Below are 27,243 nucleotides of genomic sequence, written 5' to 3'. Positions count from 1 at the left end.
AGGCCTCTTGGCCAAAAAAAAAAAAAAAGGGTAAACAACAGAAGCAATATTATAACTAATTCAGTGAAGACTTTAAAATGGTCCACATCAAAAAATGCAAAGAAGATGGAAAAGGCCAGGAAGTGGACATGACCCTGCCCACACAGTGGTTTTGGCAGATGGAAATGATTGCAAACTTCTAGCCTCCAGAAATGTAAAAGAATAGTGTGTGTTGTTTTTTAATGAATTAATTAATTAAAATTAAACTTTCAACTTTGTATCCCATCCTCTCTGTACTCTCAGCATGTCAGCAGAGCTTTTACAGTGATTCACCTTTTTCTTAAGATTAGATCCTGAAATAGCTGTCTGATTCCACTTTAAAAATTTATGTGATAGTGAAAAGAATTGCAGAGTTTGATTGTTGATGACTTGCAATGACTATTTCTGAGGGCAAAAACTGGGCCATTTTTTTGGTAATAGAAAGTATATATAAAAACATGGTGAGGGCTTTGCCCAGAAACTCAGATGTGCCCAAGTGTGTATATTGTTAAGGGTTCCTAAAGAAAAATCTCTCTCTAAATAAATCTGAAAAATTTGTGGTTTCAAGTAATTGGATATGATATAAATGAAATATTTATTTTTGAACGGTCCTATATTTTATTTATATCAGTAGTAAGATTATTAAGTTATGTAGAAAGGTTATTAAGTTACATAGAAAGAATTCTTGGTAATTTTAATTTTAATGAAATTTTTCAGCTCAAACATTTCCAGCTTTTAATCTTATTACTGCCAGTAGCCAATTTTAGATGACCAGGTAAATTTTTATAGGCATTATTGGTTACCTGGGTTTATAAACTAATTCACCAGTTTTATATGATTGTAAATTTGAAAGATTTTAAAACCTTAGCGTCAGAGGCTCTGGTCACATTTTACAGACTATATATCATACCAAGAGAATATGTACTAATTGATACTCTTTCAACACTTGTTCTGCTTGCTCAAATAAATCATCAGAATAACCTAAGGCCAATTTTTAATTGATTTAAATTCTCTTAATCCCTATCATTATTCATGAAAAACAGAACCAAAGTGTAGTCTCTAAAGTGCTTCTAGGTAAATTCATTCCTAATATTATAACAAATAAAAATACCTTACCTGAAATTCTAAAAATTTACATATTAAATTGTCAACCCCAAACTGTTAACTCCTGGTGCCTTATCACCATTATGAAGACAAGTCATTTACTGGAGTGTTTTTTAAAATAACAAAAACTGTATTAATTATATGGTAGAATTTTCTTCTGCTTTCTGTTTTACTTTGAAGTACACTATCACAGTTTGCTTATGTTTTTATCGCCCAGTTAGTAGACTATTCAAAGTCTATATTTATTAAGATGAGCCTAGGTTTGTCATTTTTATGAATTTTTAGATATCAAAGCCCTAATGTATAATCTGTGAACAGACAATAATCCCAACTAGATACTTTATGTACCTCATCCAGGTTCTATTTAGAAAATGAATAAATATATAATGTATCAGTAACTCATTTTCTTCTCATTTAACTTAGTTATCACTGAACATTAGAGAAACTTTTGGTTACAATTTAAGTGAAACTTGACAGTTTCATCCTAAAATACATCTATAGAATGGATTTGACATTGGCTTTTCCACTGTTTATTTCTCTACCTACCAGAATATGCAGGGGGGCGGGGGGCGAGGAAAGCCATAAGTACCTCTTGCAATGACCTCTACTTGCCAGGAAGTTGGAAGTAAATTCGAGACTATCAGCAACTGTGATGATATCTCCTCTTGAAGAGTTCTTTGACAGTGAGGGAAAAGAGACTTTCTTGATATATTTTCCTTTTTTCTCAGAACGGGACAAATTGAGCTTGCATTTTAGAACTATGCCTTTGAACCTTTATTTGATGATTAGGAGTTCCTGATGTTTTCACAGAGCCAGATGTACACCATCTCTCTGAAGCCAGAGTAACAGGTTTCCACTGAAGCTTACTGTATGTAGTCAACCTTCTGCTTGTCAGCTGGAGTGTGTGTCTGCTTCACCAGGCCTTACAAGGGTGTAGGGACTTCATTTTCTTCATCTTGTCCCTTACAAGGATTCCTTCCCTTGTCTAGTTCTTGCCTCCTGTCTCATGGACAAGGACTGGTTGGATTGAGCCAAGGAGTGAAGCTGGGGTTGTAGAAACTAGAGTAGGACCTGGGGAGAGGGAACTGGGCAAGACCTCTGTGGATGGACAGGTAGAGCAAGAGCTGGTGCTTGTTGCTCAGTCATGATGGGAGGAATGACAGGACTGGGGAAGTTAGGACGTGTTGCCATCCCTTCCTCTGTCTTCTTCCCCTTTGCTTCTTTCTTCCTCACTTGCTGTTTCCTTCTTTTTCTTTTGGTGATTGAAGAGCAGTTATGAGGGAGTTTCTGCCAGTTTTCCATGTAAGCCATGGTAACAGAAAATGAAACACTTAAGAACTGAGATGAAGAGATAACGTAGGTAGGAGTGGACCAGAAGGATCTAGAGGGTTGGAGCAGCGCTTCGCAGACCTTTTGCAAGCACGCTGCCCGCTGGTGGGTGACCCTGAGCCTATACCAGCCCTCTTTCCCCACCTCCTCCCCCCAGCACTCCCGTGGCCAGCCTCCCCGTTTTAGAAAACCTGAGAGAATAAATGGAGCTTGACTCCTACAGAGGCATGCTTTGCTTGTGTCGGTATTGTAGCAGATGATTTTCCATTTTTTAAACGTGAAATGGTAACATCGAATGTGCTTTCACAAATGACCTTTAAAACTATGACATTCTGCCCTTACCCCTCTCCCTTCAAGAGTCATTATAGTTAATTGCATCAGAAATATCTTCATGAAAACCAGAAAGGAAGGGACAGCCACACCTGTGTTGAAGATTGCCTATTCCTGGTGTACTCAAAAGTTCTTCATGAAAAGAAATATGACTCTGCTAGTCATTTTCTAACATTCATTTGCCCTTACCCAGCTGGAGCTGTCTCCTCCCCACCAGGAACAGAACTAAATCATTTCTGAATTTAGCATCAAATAGTATATTCTTTAACACCAGATGGCTAAACCTTATCCTCAGATTTTCATGGAAAAGCTGGAAATGTCTCATGAAAAACCAGTTCGCCAAAGTACAGAAAAAGAAAAATATAAGTCATGAATACCTGTGGTGTTCTTGTTGCATGAAAATGTTTAAGGTTTGCAAGGCAAAAGCTCAGTCTTTCTTCTTTAAAAAATTTGTTTTTGGCTGTGCTGGGTCTTTGCTGCCGTGGCGGCTTTTCCCCAGTTGCAGTGCGGGCTGGGGGCCGGTGGTTACTCTCTGGTAGCAGCGTGGGGACTTCGGTAGCTGTGGCTCCTGGGCTTTAGAACAGTCTCAGTTGCTGTGGTGCACAGGCTTAGCTGCTTTGTGGCGTGTGGGATCTTCCCGGATGGACCAGGGATCGAACCCCGTGTCTCCTGCATTGGCAGGCAGATTCTTTACCACTGAGCCAGCAGGGAATCCCTCAATCCTTCTTTTATCAGGATTTTTTTTTTTTTTTTTTTTGCTTTTTAAGTATGATCAAATGCTTATGAGGAAGTAAGAGTCTTTTACTATACTAACTGTTGCGGTCTGGATGTGGGTTGGAAAAGCATTTCCAGACACGAGACAGAATGAGAGGGAAATAAAGTTTATTAGAATGGGAGATGCTGTTAGGACAGCGGGTCAACTCAAGGGAAAACTGACATTGAACAGGGGTCTTTATACCTAGGGTACAAAGAGTGGGCTAGGGGTCTTGTGGGTCATTTACTGATTGGATGGGACACATATACTGGATGGAGGGAAGAGTAAAGCAAATACCTTCTCCCAGGTAGGAAGGGAGACAGGTTATACTGCTCAGGAGGACTTGAAATCCATTAATAGATACAACACGGGGGAGGGAAGGATGATAAGGGTCTGGTTTTTCCATTCCTGCATTCCAAGACCCTCCTTTGTTTTATCTGCTCTTTCGTCCTTGGGTCACCACACTAACCTCTAAAACATGTGGAAGAGTACATTGAAGTTTCTAAAATGCAAAAGTTTGGTAGTAGCATTCGGATTATATAATGTAGCTCTTTCATAAATACTAATATTTTGTGGTGTGTGCACCAAACCTCCTAGTGACTTTTGGAAGAAGTCCGACACCCTATTATTAGTTGCTGTGGACATCCCTCATCTGCATGCTTTCTATGTCCTTTCAAGAAAACACAAAAACAGGAACTCTGACCACGTCTAAACACATTTATGCCGAGGGAAATGCAAAAACTGGGTGTATGTAATTGGTACTGAAACCATTCAAGGTAAAAAATCTCAGAGTACTTTCTTGCATTTTGTTCTTTGTGTTCATGAAAAACAGCTTCCCTAAAAGGGAAGAAATGCTAACAAGATGACTGAAAAGATTCTTGATGGCTTTCATTGTTGGCCATTCAGCACCTTTATTCCATTGAGCTATTAAGTAAGTTCTGATTTTCTCTAATATTTGAAGGGATCCTAGAGCTTCTATTTTTAGGGGTGATTGAAAGCTCCAGGGGGTAATGTTTCTAGGGGATATAGAAAAGGCATTTGGAAAAAGCAAGCTAAGGAAACTGGAAAATTGAAAATACCTTATTTAGCACATACGGACGCAAATTAATTATGTGGTATAGAATATCAGTATTTTCTTGTGCCTTGCTGTTCAGAGCAATCCTCTCTCTCACATACCCCATTTCTCTTTTTTTTCTCTTCCTATCTCTCCCTTCCTCTGCATATTTGATCATAGTAGTGGTAGGGAGAGGGAGATGTCACCGAGGAATATCTTAACCAGGATATGACATCATAATCAGTTCAGTCTTTCAGTCATGTCTGACTCTTCGCAACCCCATGGACTGCAACACGCCAGGCCTCCCTGTCCATCATCAACTCCCAGAGTTTACTCAAATTCATATCCATTGAGTCGGTGATGCCATCCAACCATCTCATCCTCTGTCATTCCCTTCTCCCACCTTCAGTCTTTCCCAACCTCAGGGTCTTTTCAAATGAGTCAGTTCTTTGCATCAGGTAGCCAAAGTATTGGAGTTTCAGCTTCAGCATCAGTCTTTCCAATGAATATTCAGGACTGATTTCCTTTAGGATGGACTCTTAATGGCAGAATATAAATAAATGGACAGTGTGTAGATTAGAATTTAGAATGTGGAAGTGTATGTGTGTCAAAACGCTGACCTCTCAGCCTATCTGATGCTTCCCCATTATTATCACGGTTCTCCTGTTTCTTACAGTGATGGATCTGTCCCTGTTTGCTGTTTTTACCCATCTCAACCCTAATTTTATGGAAGTGCCCAGTGTCTTGGTGTCCTCTCAAATGAACATTCATCTATTCAATGTTTTACTAGGTGTCTGTTACTTTTCATCTCTAGCCCCTGGATTTCTCCTAGAAAGCAGAGCCTGTGATGTTGGCTTCCTTGATGTGGGCTTGTTTGCAGGAAGTTTTACTTTTGAGAAGTAATCCCAAGGTACAGGAGTAAAGAGAGTGAGTCGGGAAGGTGCAAATAGCTTATCAACTGCCAGAAGCAACTCGGGCCTCTTCTGATACTTGGTGACAAACAGATAGAAATCCTGTGGCCTTACCAGCTGACCTAGAGAAGAGGGCAGCGTTTGTATTCACTCCCATCCTTCACTGACCAAAGTTGCCCCTTGAGACCAGTTCTTGAGTACACCGAGGTTATGCATACATGAGCGCCCGGAGGTTCTCGTAACACACAGCGAGGGCTGAAACAAGAGACATGGAAAGGGGGCACCTCCCTGCAGTCACCATTGTGTAGTTCTAGTTGATCAAAGAAATCTCCGTTTGGAAGCTCTGCCTTCGGTACATCTCCTGTGTGTCCAAAATTAAGGCTGTCATCTTGATCCCTCAATTCTCTGACCAAGAAAAAAGACTGAGAGCAGAAATGGTTCAAAACACTGGTCCCCTTTAACCCCGTTGATGTCACAATGTTTGTCAAACATATCATCCTCAGGGAAGAGCTTGATGGACTTGAGAAGGATCAGGACCTTAGCTTTCGCTCTTTGCTTAGACATAGAACTTGAAGTGATTCAGGTCCCCAAGAGAAGAGAGGAAAGTCTTCGCCAGCTATGGCTGGAGCAGTCTCTCCCAACCTGGTGGGTGAAAAGGAAGGCAATTAGTAGGCTACCTGAAAGGACCCCTGGAGTTGTATTCTACCAGCTCATATTAAAGCTAAAGATACCTTGAAACTGGAGTTAAAAGTGCTTTAAAAACACTTGACTGAAAATGGTTCTGTATGGTTCTGCCGTACTATCCAAATAGATTGTACTTTAACTGGTACATAGTATCTGCATGGTATTGAGTATGGATCATAAATGCCACCAAAACATGTTACACCTACTGAGCTCCTCAGTACCATTTAGTCGCCAAATCCCGGCTGTACTCAAACCTGCCATGTTGTCTTTCAGCTAACTCAGGAAACTTCAAGCTCCTGGTTCCCCACAGAATTAAATCTCTTTTTGGTGTGTCACTCGGGCCCTCATTTCATCACAAACACCTCCTCCCCCATAAACCCTTTTCTCCAGTGACTCATCGTTTCTCAGATGCGGCGGAAGCACCCCGTTCTCTTTACCATGCACCTGTCCAGCATCTGTCCATCCTAATAGCTTGTATCACTCCACAGGTGTCGAAGTTCTGACACATTCCATGTCCCACCTGCCTCTCATACCCTCCTTGGCAATGTGTGGCCAGTTACTCTTATCCCCATTCAATCAGGTTGAAATGACTTGTCCAAAATCACAAAGCTAGGATGAATACCTTGTATTAATGAATTTTCTTTCTTTCTTTTTTAAAATCTGTTTTACTTACTTCAAAATCAGTAGAGTTGTTCTTGTACCTAAAATAGTTCTGTTTCAGGTTGCTGATCTTTGTTACCTGACAAGTATCAGCTCCTGGTTATATAACTGGTTATTTTCCCATCTACCAAGGTAAATTCAGCTTTCACAGTATCTTAATTAAGTTAAGTCGCTCAGTCGTGTCCGACTCTTTGCGACCCTGTGGACTGTACTACAGCCCACCAGGCTCCTCCATCCGTGGGATTCTCGGGCAAGAATACTGGAGTGGGTTGCCATTTCCTTCTCCAGGGGATCTTCTGAACCCAGGTCTCCCGTATTAGAGGCAAACGCTTTAACCTCTGAGCCACCAGGGAAGCCTTCCCTGGTGGCTCAGATGGTAAAGTATCTGCCTGCAATTCGGGAGACCTGGGTTCGATCCCTGGGTTGGGAAGATCTCCTGGAGAAGGAAACGGCAATCCACTCCAGTACTGTTGCCTGGAGAATCCCACAGACAGAGGAGCCTGGTGGGCTACAGTCCAAAGAGTCGGACACGACTGAGCGACTTCACAGTATCTTAATGATGTGTAATTAGTTTTATAAAGATAAAAGATTTAATTTTAAAGATTTTCTCCAAATAAATTGCTATTAGTAAACTTTAGTTTAATAAAACTGTAGTATTTCAATATGTATCTCTATATGTTTTGGAGAAGAAAATGGCAATTCACTCCACTATTCTTGTCTGGAAAATACCATGGACTGAGGAGCCTGGCAGGCTGCAGGCCATGGAGTCACAACAGTCAGACACAACTTCTCAAGGACTGCCACCACCACCACCAAGACAGGAAAATGAAAACAGTAGTTCCCCACTCCTCCTAAAATGCATAATACAGTTCCACGATTTATTTACAAAAGCTAATATTTTATAACCCAATTATTGTGGCTCTTTTTTTCTTCTATCTTTTTTTTTTTTTTTTTTTCCAGTAAGTTCATTCAGCAGAGATTTATGGAGCTCAGTGTCAGGCAGGATGTTAGAGCTTATAAGGTAGAATTGTAAATGGTTTTCAAAGCTCAGGAAGGAAATAAACTTGAGCATAAATGCCAAAATCTTTTCTGGGATCAACCTAAGGATGTGATTATGTAGTTAAAACATAAGCTGATAAATCTTTGAATTAATGGTAGGAATTCTGTTAGTGCCAACTTTAACTCAATAGGAATGCGATTGCTGTTAATAAAGCCCAGATCCTGTATCTAGAGGATATTTTAATTTTGATTTAAAGCTCAAATATATTTTAGAATAGATTTACCCATTGGCCAAAATAAATACTCTTTTTTCTCCCTAGCAGAAATGATGTAAGATTTTGACTTTGGGAATGTTTTGTTCCTTCAAAATAGTATCGTTTTTGGGACTTCCCTGGTGGTCCAGTGGCTAAGACTCCAGGCTCCCAATTCAGGGCATCCGGGTTCAATCCCAGGTCAGGGAACTAGATCCCACATGCCGCCCCTGAAGATCCCACATGCTGCAACTAAGACCCAGTGTACCAAGTTAGGGGGGAAAAAAAAAATCATTTTGTGGTATCATTTTGCAAAATGCTTTCAAGGAAGAGAAATATATGACCATTTCAAACATCTTTTCCACCATAAAACATTTTTACAAAATGTATTTTGAGTTCTCTTCATATTTCTAGTTTCCTGTGGATACCGGGAATAAAGATGGTGTCATCAGATAATAGTACATTGCTTAAAGGACCAGTATTTTTTTTAAGTTATTAATCAGGAAAAACAAGCTGGTTCATGTTGGTATATGGCAGAAATCAGCACAATATTGTGAAACAATTATCCGCCAATTAAAAAACTTAAAAAAATATTATCCAAGGGAAGAAAAGGAAAACAGATTTAAGCCACTGAAGCAAAAATCAGATCTATAAAATGTATCCTGTAGCCAAAAGGATTTTTTAAAAAAATTCTTAAAAGGCCCATAGATGAAAAAGGATGACACTGTAATTTGTAAATGGTTTGGAAAAGTACAAATTTAGAAAATTCCAAACAATTTACGTTTATAATTTATGTAAATTGTAGATTGTTTAGAAAGACATTAGCCTAGACCTTAAAAGTTTCCTTGAAATATACCCCAGATATGTATCTCAAAATGGTGACTTAAAAAATTCAGCAGTTTAACTAAGGTTGTGAATATAGAGATTGCCCCCCTTTTATTCTGCTGGATTAGGGGTATTTTCATAATATGCCTCAATAAGTGGATCTTATTCCTGAAGCCAGTACTTAGGGTCAGTTTAAAAATGCTCTTTTTTTCCTTTTGGGGGAACGACAGGTATGACTCCTGTGTTCGTGTCCCAGTTTTCTTTCTCTTTTTCTTTCTTTCTTTCTTTTTTTTTTAAATCTGTCTTTCTCCCTTAAAGAAAAAGAGGATATATTATATCATCTAGCTGCGTCTTTTAAAGCACCATTGAATTTTTTCTGAATATATGTAATAATAATACTTTGCCAAAGTTCTACCTTTAGAAACCACATACAGCATGAACCGTCTGTTCTGATTGCTTTAAAATTTCCAAAGTAATAGACCTCCATACTTTGCCCCATTGGTTATAAAGAGACTTATTTACATTCTTCTATTTAAAAAGTCACTTCAGATTTTCCTGCTTCCTGTTAAACAATGAGCAGTTTCTATAGGTAGTCATACCCTTCAATCTCAGGTTCTGGGACTTTCAGCTGTGCCTAGAATGAGAGTGGAAGGCATTTACGTTGTCATTATCCAAATGACCTGTTTATAAAGGCCCCTGCAATCCTCACAGCTTCACCCCCGGGCATGTCAAATTCTTTAGCCTTTTATTTTTGCCACACATCTTAAGAGTTTATTGATCTAGACACAGGAGGACATTCTTGAGAGATGGATTCTGTGGTGATTAAGGCTATCAGGGTTTTGGGCTATTGTTAAGACAGAGTCCCAACTTAAAAATTCTTTTTTCTAAAATGACATTAAAAGCTCAGGAAAAGTCCATTTTCCATTTAAATGGAAAATGACTGCACAGAAATGGGTCTTCTCATTGGTTATCAGTGAAGGACAAAAGCTCTGTAGGGCTGCTAGAAATCATCCAGACTGATTGCCCCCACCCCGCCAAAAAAGGAGAAAGCTGTTAGTGCAGAATTCAAACTCAAGGAGCATCCGTTACTAGACAGAGCTTGAGCAAACATTTAGGGGAAAATTATACTTAACTTTGCCAGTCTAGAATTTCTAGGCTTATACTGTCCAGTATAATAGCCACTAGCCCATATGTAGCTATTTAAATTAGAAAAGTAAAATTCATCTCCTGCATCACACTAGCCACATTTCAAGGGCAGAAGAGCCACTGGTGTGTCATTTTGGACTGTACCAGTAGAGAGCATTTTTATCATCACAGAAAGTTCTGTTGGACAATGTTATTCTAGATGATTTATTATATAAACTTTTTTTTTTTAAATAAGCATTTATTGCACCAGGTGTCAGGCTTGTAATTTGCCAGATGTGGTGGTGGTGTTGTTTCTTTGTTTATTTGTCTATACCAAGTCTTAGCTGCAGCACATAGGATCTTCGATCTATTTTCATTGCAGCATGCAGGATGTTTCAGTTAGTAAAGAACCCACCTGCCAGTGCAGCAGACGAAAGAGACACAGGTTTGATCCCTGTGTTGGGAAGATCTGGAGTAAGAAATGGCAAGCCACTTCGGTATTCTTGCCTGGAAAATTCCATGGACAGAGGAGCCTGGTGGAGGCTACAGTCCATGTAGTCGTGGAGAGTCAGACACAGCTGAGCTCACGCACTGGCTGGCTGGCTGTGGGATCTAGTTCCCTGACCAGGGATTGAACCCAGGCCTCCTACATGGGGCAGGCAGTCTTAGCCACTGAACCACCAGAGCAGTCCTATATAAACTTTTTAAAGAGCATTTAAGCCACGACTTAACCACTTCTTATACATAAAGGGGGATTGGGAAATTAATCTTCCCAAGGACCAATTATATGAATGATTGTCCTGTCTTTGCTCACTGCTAGTCTTTCTCCTTCCTGACCCTCCCCCTAAAATTATTCAGGAGCATTTATCTTATGATTTACAGCATACTGATCCTTCTGCAATCCTAGCTGGGCTAGTTTCTGTAGCAATAGATATTTTTAAATAGATACTTTGAAATTGCTAGGATAATAGAACAACAGGCGGTTGGAAATTGAATTCTTAGTAATATCCCCAGATCTCAGTGGATTCTGCTGAGCCCACTGATAATAAAGCAATTCAATTGATTTTTTAAGGGAGTGAAGTCTTTTAATGCTGTATTTCATACAAAAACAAGAATATTTTCGTCTCCATGCAATATACTTGTATTTAGATCATTAATTTGAAATTTTTCATCTTTTGATAATTGCACAGATATCTTGACCAACATTTAGTACCAGCTTATCAGGACCTTGAAAAAATTCCTAATTGGTAATGGTTGAATTGGTCCTCAGTTACTTAAATTAGTGCTGGGGCGGGATTGTGGTTCTCATGCCTGATTTCCTGTCAGAACTACCACTAGATCTTTAGCAAGACAAAAACAAAAGTACTATTCACAAGGACTTCTGCACCCCAGCTGCCAGGTTGCCAGAGCCCCTCTCCCCAACTCTGCATGTTTTTAAAACCCCACCAGTGATTTATTTTTCCCCCTCAGTCAGGTTTGAGAACTGCTAAGATAATGACAAGAACACCAAAGAAAGAAGAGACATCTGGGTTTTTTTGAAACATAAACAGCGTCTTAGTGCTTTCTGCCTTTTTCATGTATGGCACACAGGGAAAAGTGACAGCGGGGGGTTCCCTCGTGGTGCAGTGGCTAAGACTCCGTGCTCCCAACACAGGGGGCCTGGATTCCATCCCTGCTCAGGAACTAGATCCAAGAAAAGAAGAATGACAGGATCTGTACACACCTTGATAGAAACTGGAGGCCATGCTTTGGGAGCATAGTAGGCCCTCTAGGGACGAAGGTGGCGTCTGTCTCCACACACCTGGAACCCTTTCCCAGCCACAGGCGTCTTTTGGAAAGCTGCTCATGACCCTACCAGCCATGGCATAAGTTGCATAGAATTGTGTTGAGGAGGTAGATTCTTAACCACTGGACCACCAGGGAAGTCCCAATGATGGGTTTTTAATCAAGATATTTGCAACAGTAACATCAAAGAAGGCTCTGTATTCATACTTGCCCAAAATGCCTCAAACCTGAGAAAGAGACTAAAGTATCAAATTTTCTAGGTAGTTTTTATAATCATTTAGACTGACACATTTCAAGTAAAATACGTGTTTTTCTTGTAAACAGACATATATTGGCACCACCTGTAAACAGACATATACTGGTACCACCACCTAAATCTATCCATTTAGATTTTTTTATTTATTGCTGAAGTGAGTTATGAAAATTGTGTAATGCCCGAATCCTGTGTTCTCGTTTTATAATAAACAATGGGCCTTTCATAATGCTTTATAATTTTGCAATTAACTGGAACCCAAACCTGTATTACCTTTCACTTCAAAGAAGGAATTAAAGCAGGAAGCGAAGCATTTAACTGATTTCCAAGTAAATTATTAACCATCCTCCACATACTAATTAGTCTTTCTCTTGCTCTGATTCCTTAAAACCAAAATACATCAGCTATTAGAAGCAGTTCCTTAACGCTGCCTAGGGTTCTTGTAGTAGTCAAGTCAGAAGAGAATTACTGGATAGTCCTTTTGTTTTTGTCTTTTAAGGAACTTAAGCATGAAATTCCAAGGTCTCATAGAGCATTATGGTTTTTGTTTTTAGGGCATCTTGCACTGCTTTAATTTGAAAGCTGTTTTATAAAGTTCACATCGCAAAAACTAAGTAGAGTGTGCTGTTTTAGTGTAAGTTATAGAAATGATCATTTTCTATGTATTAAAATGTAGGTATTTCATGACACAAACCAACCTATCTATGAAACAGACTCACAGACATAGAGAACAGACTGTGGTTGCTAAGGGGGAGAAGGGTGTCTGGAAGGGATGGATTGGAAGTTTGGGATTAGCAGCTGCAAACTAGTATATATAGAATGGATAAGCAACAAAGTCCTACTGTGTGTAGCACAGGGAACCATTAATATATACAATATCCTGTGATAAACTATAACGGAAAAGGAAAGAAAAAGAATGTATAGATAACCAAATCACATTGCTCCACAGGAGAAACTAACACAACATTGTAAGTCAAGTATATTTCAATAAAATAGAGAGAGAGAGAGAGAGAGAGACGTTGACAGACAGACAGACAGTTTTCACAGGTGACTTAGTAAAAGAAACCACTAGCCTATCTCTAGGATTATTTGGAGCAAAAAAAGATCAAGTATTTGTAATTCAGTGATGTGCAGAGAGTAAAAGTTCAGTCAGATTATTAAAATTGTTTCAGTTCAGTTCAGTTACTCAGTCGTGTCCGACTCTTGCAACCCCATAGACTGCAGCACGCCAGGCTTCCCTGTCCGTCACCAACTCCCAGAGCTTGCTCAAAATCATGTCCATCAAGTCGGTGATGCCATCCAACCATCTCATCCTCTGTTGTCCCCTTCTCCTCCTGCCTTCAATCTTTCTCAGCATCAGGATCTTTTCCAATAAGATAGTTCTTCCTATCAGGTGGCCAAAATATTGAAGCTTCAGCTTCAGCATTGGTCCTTCCGTGACTATTAAGGACTGATTTCCTTTAGGACTGACTGGTTGGATCTCCTTGCAGTCCAAGGGACTCTGAAGAGTCTTCTCCAGCACCGCAGTTCAAAAGCATCAAATCTTCTGTGCTCAGCTTTCTTTATGGTCCTATTCACACATCCATACATGACTACTGGAAAAACAGTAGCTTTGACTAGAGGCACCTTTGTCGGCAAAGTAACGTCTGTGCTTTTTAACATGCTGTCTAGGTTGGTCATTGCTTTTCTTCAAGGAGCGAGCATCTTTTAATTTCATGGCTGCAATCACCATCTGCAGTGGTCTTGGAGCCCAAAACAATAAAATCTGCCACTGTTTCCACTGTTTTCCCATCCATCTGCCACAAAGTGATGGGACCGGATGCCATGATCTTTGTTTTTTGAAGGTTGAATTTTAAGCCAGGTTTTTCACTCTTCTCTTTCATCTTCATCAAGAGGCTCTTCAGTTCCTCTTCACTTTCTGCTTTAAGGGTGATGTCATCTGCATTTCTGAGGTTATTGATATTTCTCCCAGCAATTTTGATTCCAGTTTGTGCTTCCTCCAGCCCAGCATTTTGCATGATGTACTCTGTATATAAGTTAAATAAGCAGGTGACAATATACAGCCTTGACATACTCCTTTGCAAATTTGGAACCAGTCTGTTGTTCCATGTCCGGTTTTAATTGTTCCTTCTTGACTTGCATACACATTTCTCAGGAGGCTGGTAAGGTGATCTGGTATTCCCATCTCTTTAAGAATTTTTCACAGTTTGTTGTGATCCACACAAACTCTTTGGCATAGTCAATAAAGCAAAAGTAAATGTTTTTCTGGAACTCTCTTGCTTTTTTGATGATCCAGTGGATGTTGCAATTTGATCTCTGGTTCCTCTGCCTTTTCTAAATCCAGCTTGAACATCTGGAAGTTCTCAGTTCACATACTGTTGAAGTGTCTCTTGGAGAATCTTGAGCATTACTTTGCTAGCGTGTGAGATGGGTGCAGTTGTGCAGTGGTTTGAGCATTCGTTGGCATTGCCTTTCTTTGGGATTGGAGTGAAAACTGACCTTTTCCTGTCCTGTGGCCACTGCTGAGTTTTCCAAATTTGCTAGCATATTGAGTGCAGCACTTTCACAGCATCATCTTTTAGGATTTGAAATAGCTCGGCTGGAATTCCATCACCTCAGCTAGCTTTGTTCGTAGTGATGCTTCCTAAGGCCCACTTGATTTCAGACTCCAAAATGTCTGGCTCTAGGTGAGTGATCACACCATCGAGGTTATCTGGGTCATGAAGATCTTTTTTGTACAGTTCTTCTACGTATTCTTGCCATGTTTTCTTAGTATCTTCTGCTTCTGTTAGGTCCGTACCGTTTCCATCCTTTATTGTGCCCATCTTTGCATGAACAGTTCCCTTGGTATCTCTAATTTTCTTGAAGAGATCTCTAGTCTTTCCCATTCTATTGTTTTCCTCTATTTCTTTGCATTGATCATTGAGGAAGGCTTTCTTATCTCTCTTTGCTCTTCTTTGAAACTCTGCATTCAGATGGGTGTATCTTTCCTTTTCTCCTTTGTATTTGGCTTCTCTTCTCAGCTATTTGTAATGCCTCCTCAGATAACCATTTTGCCTTTTTGCATTTCTTTTTCTTGGGGATGGTCTTGATAACTGTGTCCTGTACAAAGCCACGAACCTACGTCTGTAGTTCTTCAGGTACTCTGTCTATCAGATATAATCACTTGAATCTGTTTGTCACTTCCACTGTATAATTGTAAGGGATTTGATTTAGGTCATACCTGAATGGTCTAGTTGTTTTCCCTACTATCTTCAATTTAAGTCTGAATTTGGAAATAAGGACTTCATGATCTGAGACACAGTCAGCTCCCGGTCTTGTTTTTGCTGACTGGATAGAGCTTCTCCACCATCAGCTGCAAATAATATAATCAATCTGATTTTGGAATTGACCATCTGGTGATGTCCATGTGTAGAGTTGTCTCTTGTGTATTGGGAGAGAGTGTTTGCTATGACTAATGCATTCTCTTGGCAAAACTCTGTTAGCCTTTGCCCTGCTTCATTTTGTACACCAAGGTCAAACTTGCCTGCTACTCGTGTTATCTCTTGACTTCCTCCTTTTGCATTCTAGCCGCCTGTGATGAAAAGGACATCTTTTTTGGGTGTTAGTTCTAGAATGTCTTATAGGTCATCACAGAACCATTCAGCTTCAGCTTCTTCAGCATTAGTGGCTGGGGCTTGGACTTGGATTTCTGTGATATTGAATGTTTTGACTTGGAAAGGAACAGAGGTCATTCTGTAATTTTTGAGATTGCACCCAAGTACTGCATTTCAAACTCTTGTTGACTCTGAGGGCTACTCCATTTCTTCTAAGGGATTCTTGCCCGCAGTAGTGGATATAATGGTCGTTTGATTAAATTCATCCATTCCAGTCCATTTTAGTTCATTAATTCCTAAAATGTCAATGTTTGCTCTTGCCATCTTCTGTTTGACCACTTCCAATTTGCCTTGATTCATGGACCTAACATTCCAGGTTCCTATGCTATATTGTTCTTTATAACATTGGAGTTTACTTCTATCACCAGTCATATCTACAGCTGGGTGGTGTTTTGCTTTAGCTCCGTCTCTTCATTCTTTCTGGAGTTATTTCTCCACCCACAAAATATAGAACAGTTATACCAAAGAAATTCTCTCACTGTTAAAAAAGTTGTAGGACCCACAACAGATTTCCCAACCTGGGGATCTGGCAAAGGGACAGAGAACCCCTAGGGAATTTGACTTTGGAGGCCAGTGGGATTTCATTATAGAACTTCCACAGGACTGGGGAAACAGACTCTTGGAGGGCACAAACAAAACCTTGGGCGCACCAGGAGCCAGGAGAAAGGAGCCGTGTCCCCACAAGAGACTGAGTCAGACTTGTCAGTGAAATTGCTTAATGGGAACCAAACTCCTGTTGTGTGAGATCTTGAGTGTTGTGTTTAGCTGCCCTCAGCCATTGCATGCTGCACACAAGAGGGGTGGCGCCAGGTACAGGACCACTCCTCTGTGCCCTTCGTCCCTAGAAGCCCACTGCCCAGGCATCCTAGCAGCCCTTGGTCAGGTGGGTGTGATGCCCAGGGGAATTCTGAAATGGTTCCCCTGCTGCTTCTTTCTGCAGATAGACTTCCCCATCTCTCCGACTTGAGTGAGATGAGATCCTCTAAGAGTATGTGAACTGAAGAACATTCACTATGCTCAGATTACATTTGACTGACTTCAACACTTTGGGAAAGAACATTGTAGTTACTTTTCTGTCAAAAGGAATCTTGAGGCCAGACTGTCACCTTGATATTTTAATGATATTGTCCACATCAGAGATTTTTGAGATGTATGTTATCATTATCTGGAAGTCAGGATCTCTGTTCTTTTCAAGCTCCTCACATGATTCTGGGTTTAGAACCACTGGTAGAAATAAACTTGAACTTTGATTTGTGATGTAGCCTGTAATAAAAAGGAAAAAAAATGATAGTTGTAGGTGTTTACAAATGCATTGTGGTAGCTTACTTTTTTTAGTTAATGTTTCTTCAGTCAATTTCTGATATGCATACAGATTCATAAGGCAGAATAAAGGTGGTAAGAACAGTTCTAGATCAGGGCCTTGCTGCACTAAAGGACTTCAGCAACCTTATACATGATATGAACACATGTACTGAAGTTTTTTCTTAGCTTCTTGTGTCCCCAGGGGGTCACAAGATACAGTTGTTCATTAATTTAGTTTATTTGCGATTTATATATTTTTATCATTGACTCTCAAATAACATTGTTTTTTTAATTAGAAAAGCAATATCTGTACAATGGAGAAAATTGGGGAAATTCAGAGAAGTATAGAGAAAAAATAAATAATCATTCTGTCCTACAATTCAAAATAATAGCTGCTGACATTTTTCATTTCTTTACTGTACTAAATTGTCACTTTCCAAAGATGCCGTCTAAGTTTAATATTCTAGGATTTGATATATACATTTGAAATTTTTCATAATGAAAAGTAGTCAGCTTCAGAAGTTGTCTCTGTGACACTCTACACTTTGTAACTTTAAATGTTATTTTTTTCCCTGATAGCTCAGTTGGTAAAGAATCTGCCTGAAATGCAGGGAACCCCCTTGGTTGGGAAGATCCGCTGCAGAAGGGATAGGCTACCCACTCCAGTATTCTTGGGCTTCCCTTGTGGCTCAGCTGGTAAACAATCTGCCTGCAGTGCCGGAGACCTGGGTTTGATCCCTGGGTTGGGAAGGTCCCCTGGAGAAGGGAAAGGCTACCCCCTGCAGTATTCTGGTCTGGAGCATTCCACGGACTGTAGAGTCCATGGGGTCGAAGAGTCAGACTCGACTGAGGGACTTTCACTTTGACTTTGTTAGAGAAAGACAAATACCATATGTTATCACTCATATACGGGATCTGAAAAGTGAAAACAAACAAATGAATGTAACGAAACAGGAACAGACTGACAGATGTGGAGGACAAACTAGTGGTGACCAGGGGGAACGCGGGAGCGGGGAGGGGCCAGCTAGAGGTAGGGGATTAAGAGAGATAAACAACTGGGTATAAAATAAAGAAGCTACATGAATATTTTGTATAGCATAAGGAATGTAGCTCATTTTATAGTAACTTTAAATGGGGTATAACCTATAAAAATACTGAATCACTGTATTGCACACCTGAAAATAATCTAGTATTATAAATCGACTATACTTCAGTTTTTAAGAAATAGTCATTTATTAAATGTTATTTTTGCTCTTTGTATTTTTAGTTTTTCTGTTCCTAAGTCAGTGTCTTCTCACAAGGTCCCCCCTCTTAGTGACTTAATAGTTAATGATCTTTGTTTTTTTTTTTTTTTTCAGACATAGACTGGCGATTTAATTCTTACATGATAGTATACATGTTAGAATGCCATTCTCCCAAATCATCCCACCCTCTGCCTCTCCCTCTGAGTCCAAAAGTCTGTTATACACATCTGTGTCCCCTTTCCTGTCTTGCATACAGGGTCGTCATTGCCATCTTCCTAAATTCCATATATATGTGTTAGTATACTGTATTGGTGTTTTTCTTTCTGGCTTACTTCACTCTGTATAATCGGCTCCAGTTTCATCCATCTCATCAGAACTGATTCAAATGAATTCTTTTTAACGGCTGAGTAATACTCCATTGTGTATATGTACCACAGCTTTCTTATCCATTCATCTGCTGATGGACATCTAGGTTGTCTCCATGTCCTGGCTATTAGTTAATGATCTTTGATAGGTAAATTAAATGGAGGCAGTTTTTAAATCGAAAATGTGGCGTCCCTCTATAGCATGCATGTTTACCCTCTGGAAGTATTCTGCTAAATAAATCAGGCTGGATTAAAAACAATATTGTCCCTTTTTAAATACATTTTTAAAAAGTAATTCCTAAAGGTCTAAAGTCTGAATACTAGTCACTGGCCTGTACCCTGTTGAAGCTCGACTTAAAGGTGAAAAACCACCGTATTGACAAACCTGACCATGTGACAAGGGCCTATTTGCAAGACTCCACAGGCAGTTGCATTTTTGACCTTGAGTGTCTTTTATGTTTGGAGACTATCCAACCTGCATGATTTCTTAAACATTCATGCTCTTGACCATCTTTCAAACCCCCAGGCCCTCTACCCTCTTCCTCCCAACCCCCAAACCCCTCACCTAATCTAACTCAAGTACTTTTCTGTCTAATTTTCATGGCATGCTCTTGAAAAACAGCAAGTGTAGATGAGATTGCTTTGAAAATCAAAATGATTTAATACTGAAAATGAAGAGTGTTAGGCTACCTACATTATATGAAAGAAAGTGAAAGTCACTCAGTCGTGTCCAACTCTTTGCGACCCCGGGGACCCTATATAGTCCATGGAATTCTCCAGGCCAGAATACTGGAGTGGGTAGCCTTTCTGCTCCAGGGGATCTTCCCAACCAAGGGGTCAAACCCAGGTCTCCTGCATTGCAGGGGGATTCTTTATCAGCTGAGCCAGAAGGGAAGCCCACATTATACGAAGTATGTATCAGTGCAGTCAAATGATGAGGCCAAAACCAAAGGCAGTTACACTTTATTCCAAGATCCACATTTGCTTGGGCTTCCCATGTGGCACTAGTGTTTAAGAACCCGCCTGACAAAGCAGGAGACACAAGAGATGCAGATTCAATGCCTGGGTCGGAAAGATCCCCTGGAGGAAGGCATGGCAACTCACTCCAGGATTCTTGCCTGCAGAATCCCATGGACAGAGGGCTCAAAGAGGGCTGCAAAGAGTCAGATTTGAGTGAAGCAACTTAGCACACACTCAACTCTTTGGTTAAGATAAAACGACAAGCACTCCTTTAAAACATAAACTTTAAAATATAAAGAGGTCTTAAATTTCTGTATAAAAGTTATTTTCTACTAAAGAAAACTTTTTATCTATAGTTGCCTACTTATAAGTTACTTCCCAACAGTAAAATTTTATCTTGTACTTCCTATTAACACAGTTCTTTCCTGTGTGCATGAGAGGTCACCTGTAAATGCCTTGGTCCCTTACTGGGTAATAGTGAGGGGAAGAGAGTTTGAATTCAACCAGCGTGTAGATTTGAGTTTTACTGACATACAGACATTTGAGTTTAACTAATATTAAATGTTTAGATTTAAAAACAAATTACTTACCTAGAATAAAACTTTTTAAAAGGAGATTAAACCAGTCACAGAAGGTTTCTCATTTGACAGCTAAAACAGAAATTACTGACTTGAAACATTGGTAACTAGACTGCAAATAAAATGGTCTAGGTGTATAGTTTTCCAGATTTAATTTTTACTTATGCATTCAGTCTTAAGATTAGTAAACTTTTGCAGATTTTGTTAAGTCAGTGAAGTAGCATTTATTAACCATGATAGAAATGCTTATTTTCTATAATATAGGGGATGAAATTATATAAACTAAATGTCACGAATTGCAACTATAAACAGACTTGTCTGCTTACAAATAGTACAAATATGTTGGCCTTTTATTGTCTATACATAATGATAATTGTCTTTTGAATGCTTCAACTTTTGAGTCCAGAGCCTGCTAAAACAAATATTTTTCTAGAGGCAGTAATTAAGTACAATATAGCTGGAAATGTGAAACATGATTTCAGTCTTTTAAAGAGCTGGGAGATTCACTGAGTCTTCGCTTATTTAATTTGAGTTTGCACAGCTTTGAAATCATTCTGCATATGGTGTTATACTTTGAGATAATCTGAAGTATAGTATATATAAGTGTCTATCAAGATTAATAATAAAGCGTGTGATTGTTTAAGTGAGAAGGTATTATTTGTTGAGAGCTAAGTTTTTTCTGAATAACCTTATAAAGAACTGAATATCATTTTAAGCCTTTTTACTAAATAGCTAATTAAGTTATGCCATTTTTTTCCTTTTAAGTTTATAGGTGGTTGCCTTTTAGTTTATCCTTTGAATCTTAATGCTTTATCATCTGTTCTAGTGTATATAAGGATATTCATTAATTGACTATATTGGTTATGTTTATTAAATAAAGCCTTCACTGCAGTTAGTAAGCCCTTTATAATTTTGGCAGTATTTTACAACTTTTCATACTTGTTTGAAATGGCTTATATCGATTCTGTACAACCTTGGGATAATATATAAACAACTGCACTCTTAGGAAGATATTAAAGTAGAGGCTATATTTACAGTGTCGTCTTTCAAATCTAGCTATGCTGTAAACTGATGTTTGCTGTATGCTCCTCCTGATTTGAAATAGATGAAAGAAAATGAACCTATTATCACCATGGTTCACACAATGATTGAGAACTCGGCGCTAAGACCCCAACTGTACCAGCAAGTAAGGTCTTGGACAGTGAATGATACTGCTTTATCATCTGCAAAACCCCTCAGTGACCGTTTTGGTTTCTCCTCAAAGTTACTCATAACATTAGTCTTTTTCTTATTCCATTCTTTGTTTCTGTCTCTTTGGAAAAAAAAATAAAAACAACAACCCAACTCATCCATGCTTTTCAAGACGCTGCAGTTCTTCGCATGGCTTTGCTGAACATTTTGCTGTTGAATATTAAGTGTGCCATTTTCTTGAAGTTTTTGTACAGAGTATTTGATTGAAATGTACTTGGAGGTCTGCAGTACATGTGTAAAAACTTTTTACTAACTTGCCATTAATTTTTGATTAAAGCATTGTAACTGATTCTTAGGGAAAAGTTAAAAAGAATTTCTTTTTTCCCTTTCAGGGGTAAGCTCCCCAACCTCTCTCCCCCGCAGTGTTTTAGGAATAGTTTATATTTGTATGGAAGTTATTTAAGGCTTGTTTCTGTACTGTGGTATGGTAAAAACTAAAGATGACCATTTCTTACCATACTGGGAGTGACTTCTCCCTGTATTCTTTTCACTCTTCTGTAGTCGTCATGGTCTGCATATCTTACCCCATTCTCTTCCCTAACTCAAAATATGTGCCATGGCGTTGGCTGGCTTGAACTTAGGACCTCGGTAATCTGCAGATCTGCAAAAGAAGTCATGTTACGCATTCCTCTCCAGTATTTTTTTTTCTTTTTCGTGTTTCATGGTCTAAATGTTCTTAGCTGTGTGTTTTGCAACATCAGCTTAGCTTCTTCCACTTCAACACCCTTGAATTAACTGTGGCCTATGACCTGTCACAATACTTTAAAAATCATACCGAGGAAGAAAATTAACTAACATGAAAAATGAATATACCTTTTAATTGAAATATGTAAAAGCACCTGGTAAAAAGAAGCACCTTGAACTTGCACTGGCTTTAAAGGTCTCCAGTTTGCCTCAAGGCGCCTTGAGGTCTGTGTGATGGAACTTGTAACTGGGAGACTGAAGCAGTTGGTGGGAGGGTGACTCTTTATTTCTGAGCCCAGTTTTCAAAACATGTAGAATATGTGATCGAGCGTAGTTTTTAATTTGCAACAAGGAGATAAAGTATTAAATATTTAAAGTTAAACAGCTTTACTCTTCAAAAGAAAAAGGAGTCTCCATTCTTAAAGTCACGAGATTATAGAACCTTGCTACTTCACTGCAAAAAGCCACACTTTTTGAAATGAACCTTAGGACTTGATCTGGAATTGATAACCTTTTCAGCACACAAAGCTGTCAGTTTCTAATTTTGTAAAATGCTGACTGACATGAGATCGAAGGCCTTTTACTCTAACAGGTTGTGTTTTCGTTTTTCACATTTTGTATATTTCCAATAAGTAAGAGCTGAGATTTTCTGTTTGGTTTGATTTTTCTTTTTATATTGGTCAGTAATCAAGGCTGATGGTGGAGAATTCATTGCTGATTGAAATCATTCAGCTGCACTAGAAGTTCTCCCTGGAGTTTTTCCAAAAACATGGAGGTTATCTGAGACTGGTCTTCCATAGCATCAGTGACCTTGAATACTGAAAGAGTAATAGATTTATATACACATATTTCCACATACTGATTCTTGAAAGAAAAAAAAAAAACAACCTGAAATTGCACAGAACAGGAAGATCTGAAGGTCTAAGAGCAGCAGCCATGCCTGAGTTCGAAATATGGGCAGCCAGGTAATCAATATTGACTATCAGTGCTGTCCAATCTAGGGATTTTTTAGTTTCTAGAATTAACTTTGGTTAATTCTAAAGTTCTTTTCTTTAACTAGCCAGTAGTAAAGTGATTGATTATTGGCAGAGCATCATTGGTAGATAAAAGTGACAGACACATTTCTTAAACTCTGTCTATATAGACTTCTATGAATTGAAATTACATCTTGTTTTTCTCCAGATTTTCCTTCTAGTGTTATTATTGAAAGAAAATCTTTATGAAAATTTTTGTTGTACACGTGATGGTTTGCTTTTCTGGGATTGCATTGCAATGCTGTCTTGATGGGTTCCTGAAATTTAGCTGAAAATGAAGTGGCAATACGGGCTTCCCAGGTGGCACAGAGGTAAAGAATCCACGTGTCAGTGCAGGAGACACAAGAGACTCGGGTTTGATCCCTGGGTCAGGAAGATCCCCTAGAGAGGGAAACGGGAACCCACTCTAGTATTGCGTGGCAAGTCCCATGGACAGAGGAGCCTTGCGAGCTACATTCTGCAGCATCACAAGAGCTGGCACATGACACAACATAGCATAACAGTGTTTTATGACCAATTATTCTGAGTCATAGCCATTTCAGGTTTTCTCTCAGGAGACCCTCTGTGTTCCATTTTCCTAAAAGAAAGAGGACACCTGAGAAATTACCTAAGCAGTATTTTTTTTTTTAATTTTTGGGGTCACCTTTCAGTATGCAAGATCTTAGTTCCCTGACATGGGATTGAATCCATACCCTCTACAGTGGAAGCATGGAGTCTTAACCACTGTATCACTAGGGAAGTCCCAGTAATTTTCTTAAAATTAGTCAAATAAAAAGAACCTAAAACTGAATCAAAGCAAATGTTAAGTGAGCATCAAGTTTAAAACTTCCTCTGGTTCTATTAATCATTCTGTCTCCTTTCAGAAGTACAATTTGTACTAGAATTTTTATAGCATAATTAATATCAGTGAAATTAATCACATGATAATTGTTTTAAAAGATACAGGTTGATTAGCAAATATGCATGCATAGCCCTAAGAGCATTTTTGAGTTTTTGTAGGACATGTCTAATTTTATCGAAATATTTCCCCTTGGATCTGTTTTTGTCTTTTATGTATATATTCATATGCTTCAAAAGATATATATATACACATATATGTATTTCACATACTTAAAAGGGATACTCTAGAAGGTTCAGTTTTAATTGGCAGAAGTGATTTTGTTTAACTTAATGCCAAACCAGTTTTTAAAAAGATTATGATACTATACTATGAAAAAGTTCTGAATTTCTAAATATAATGCATATCCTTATATAATCAGTAAAGTCTATATAATATGCTTCTCAAACTGAATTAATTACTTAAGTAACCCCCTGTCACTTAACTTTTCTAGTGTTGCAGAGGTACCTCAAACAACGGTATTCAAACTCAGAACTTTCTTGCTAAAGATGTGTTTGAAAAATGATAAAAAAATATTGCCATGAAACATTATTTCATGTAGAACTTGAGTTAATCAGAGTATTCATGAAGTTAATGTTTCTTATTACTAGGATTTTGATATGGAGAACAAAATAGTAAACTTCTTTGATTCTAGATGGAAATTTTTAAAAATAAATTGTATTCTAGAATTCCATGGTGGTCCAGTGGTTAGGACTCGGCAGTTTCACTGCCATGACTCAGTTTCAGCCCCTGGTTGGGAAACTAAGATCCCTCAAGCCTTGTGGTGTGGCCAAATTTAAAAAAAAAATTTTTTTCAAATTAAAAAAATTTTTAAATAAATAAATTCATCTTTTCTTAAAGTCATCAGTAATTAAAATCAGTAATAGGAAATGGACCATGCTTAAAGGTTAATTTTTTAGTTAATCTACTGTACTCCAGTTTTTAAAAAAAAGTAAATTGTTTAAAGAACCATCTTGTTTTCTTATGAGTTTCTTCTCACAGGCAAAAGAAATGCATATTGGAAGATTAATTATTTTAAGATTTTATTAGTTGATATCCAGTTATCTTTATTGAATAAGTTGATAAAAGGTTTAGATAAATCTTCGTTGGTACCAAAAACACAGGTACAACAAAATAAATCTAATTTGTGTGTATTATTATTTCTATGGTTTTCAGGAAATAGCATTCTAAAATTATAAGTACACAATATACATCTTTCCTTTTTATAATTTGCCAACTCATATGAAAATGCAGTGAGATTCTGTAAATAAAAATGTTATACCATTATCCAAAATATTTGTTATAAATTACTGAGTTTTCATTTTTTAAATACTTGGCTTTTTCTCTTTTGACTTGGGATATAAGGTGCAAATCACATTTTAATCTAGATATAGCACTATTTATGCCCAAATTATACATTCCATGGTTTAGTAAAGCTGTTTGGCGTTTAAATATTAAATAAGCAAAGTCTTTGTAGACATTTAGCAGCTAAAGGCTTTACATCTTTTATGTTTTATAAATGAGAAATACTGATTTTGGCGTTTCTGACTTTTTTTGGTCATGGATGAAAGCATTTTAAAACTTATTTTTCACTACTTTCTTTAGATAGAAGTATAAACTCTTCTTGGATCTAGGTGCTTTTATTTAGAATGACAGTCGACACTTTGCAGGACATATTCAGTGGCCTTTATTTTAAAATAGTGCATAAATATTCTGGCTTTTGTCATTCAATTCATTTTTCATGTGATGTTCTTTTCTATGAAAGTTCTATGGTTTAATAGTCACTTTGCATACCCCTTAAGTAGTCACAGAATCATTTGCATGAGGTACGTGAAAGCAATGTCTTGAAGTGAAACATGGAAACCAGGATTGATTATTGTATGTTTGGAATGCTTATTACCTTTTCTAATCTTCTGATTTCCACATTCCTAGACCCATTTAAAGTTATCTATTGTTTAAATAGTGCCTTCTTGAGATATACCTGTTAAGCAGTTTTTTACAGAGAAGGCATATATAGTTGTAACTTTTATATTCTTATGCATTTGTAGTGAAATTTAATTTTCCAATCTAGAATGTAGTTGGGATACATTATTCCTGTCCCCATTTTGAGAAAAAGTATACCACTTTGTGAACATGCATTGAGCCCCAATTACATTTTCCTGCTATGTTTTTCTTACACTGTCTGCTGCTGCTACTGCTAAGTCACTTCAGTCGTGTCCGACTCTGTGCAACCCCGTAGATGGCAGTCAGTCAGTTTTGCCTGCAGAGGCACTATGATATAATCCATGGTATAACTGACTGGAATGGCTTATTGAAATCTTGGTTAGCACAGTCAGAAATAAGGATTGGCTTGACCAAAAGATATTTGGAAGAAGCTGAAAATAGGATGTTTGAATACAATGAGTAGAAATTCATTACAATATAATAAAACAGATGGTGTCAATGAACACATCCTTACTTTTTATGAAATTTGGCCATCCATATTTATACTGTAGACTTTCAGTTTTAAGAGATTCTGAGTGCTTTTCCTCTTTTCGATTAAACCCATCCTTTTCCTCCATTCTTTTAGTTCTTAAGACAGAGGAACAAGATAAGTCTATACTGTGTATGTGTGTTTATATATTACGTATATGTATACAATGTGTTCTAGGTTTTGTTAATAAAATTGTACAAAGATGTGTTGGCATCTGAATGTACACATACACAGTTGTGTGGTTATGTGTATACTGTTGAAAGCACGGTTTTTGACTGCTGAAATAATGCCTGATTCGAGATTTGATTCAGTACAGCTGCTCTGATTGTATTTGTCAATTTTTTTCATTAAAATAATGTGTGTCTCGCAAATGGAAAACATAAGGTGCTGCATAATTTTATTTGACCAGCTTCTTATTTTGTCTGACAAGCTCAAGTTAACATCATTCTTACGTATCTTGCATATTGATTGTATTGATGTTCAATAATTTTCTATTTTTGTAATGATCTGTGTTTGAACTAAACTTTTTAAAAGTATAGAATCATTAAAAACCCCATTTCTGTTGTTGTTATATGAATTAAAATGTTAACTATAGACTAAGTAAATGTATATTTTTAATCACTTTTAAAGTTGCTGTGTGACATTTTCCCTTATAGCTGTCACAGGATGAATGCAGAGGCACAGTATACAAATACAGACCCGAAGAAGTAGATATCGATGTAAGTATTAGCAAGCAG

The 27,243-nt window shown here is 38.1% G+C and overlaps 1 protein-coding gene across 10 annotated transcripts in view; it reads left to right on the top strand.

The window, feature by feature from the left end:
- PLEKHA5 (pleckstrin homology domain containing A5) overlaps positions 1–27,243 on the top strand; it is a 262,028-nt gene that overhangs the window by 194,911 nt on the left and 39,874 nt on the right. For 5 of the 10 annotated variants that reach the window (XM_069585596.1, XM_069585606.1, XM_069585602.1 and 2 more), the window contains 3 exons: positions 21,293–21,373; positions 26,603–26,638; positions 27,163–27,225. In XM_069585596.1, the coding sequence (XP_069441697.1) occupies positions 21,293–21,373; positions 26,603–26,638; positions 27,163–27,225 (180 nt within the window). Of the gene's footprint in view, positions 1–21,243; positions 21,374–26,602; positions 26,639–27,162; positions 27,226–27,243 lie in introns of those variants that run through there. The other 5 variants (XM_069585600.1, XM_069585598.1, XM_069585601.1 and 2 more) reach the window with 3 other exon arrangements.

The sequence above is a fragment of the Ovis canadensis genome, chromosome 3 (genome assembly GCF_042477335.2).
Source record: "Ovis canadensis isolate MfBH-ARS-UI-01 breed Bighorn chromosome 3, ARS-UI_OviCan_v2, whole genome shotgun sequence".
Classification (NCBI taxonomy): Eukaryota; Metazoa; Chordata; class Mammalia; order Artiodactyla; family Bovidae; genus Ovis; species Ovis canadensis.
The sequence above is the reverse complement of the archived record's forward strand: the minus strand, read 5'-3'. Positions and strand labels throughout refer to the sequence as shown.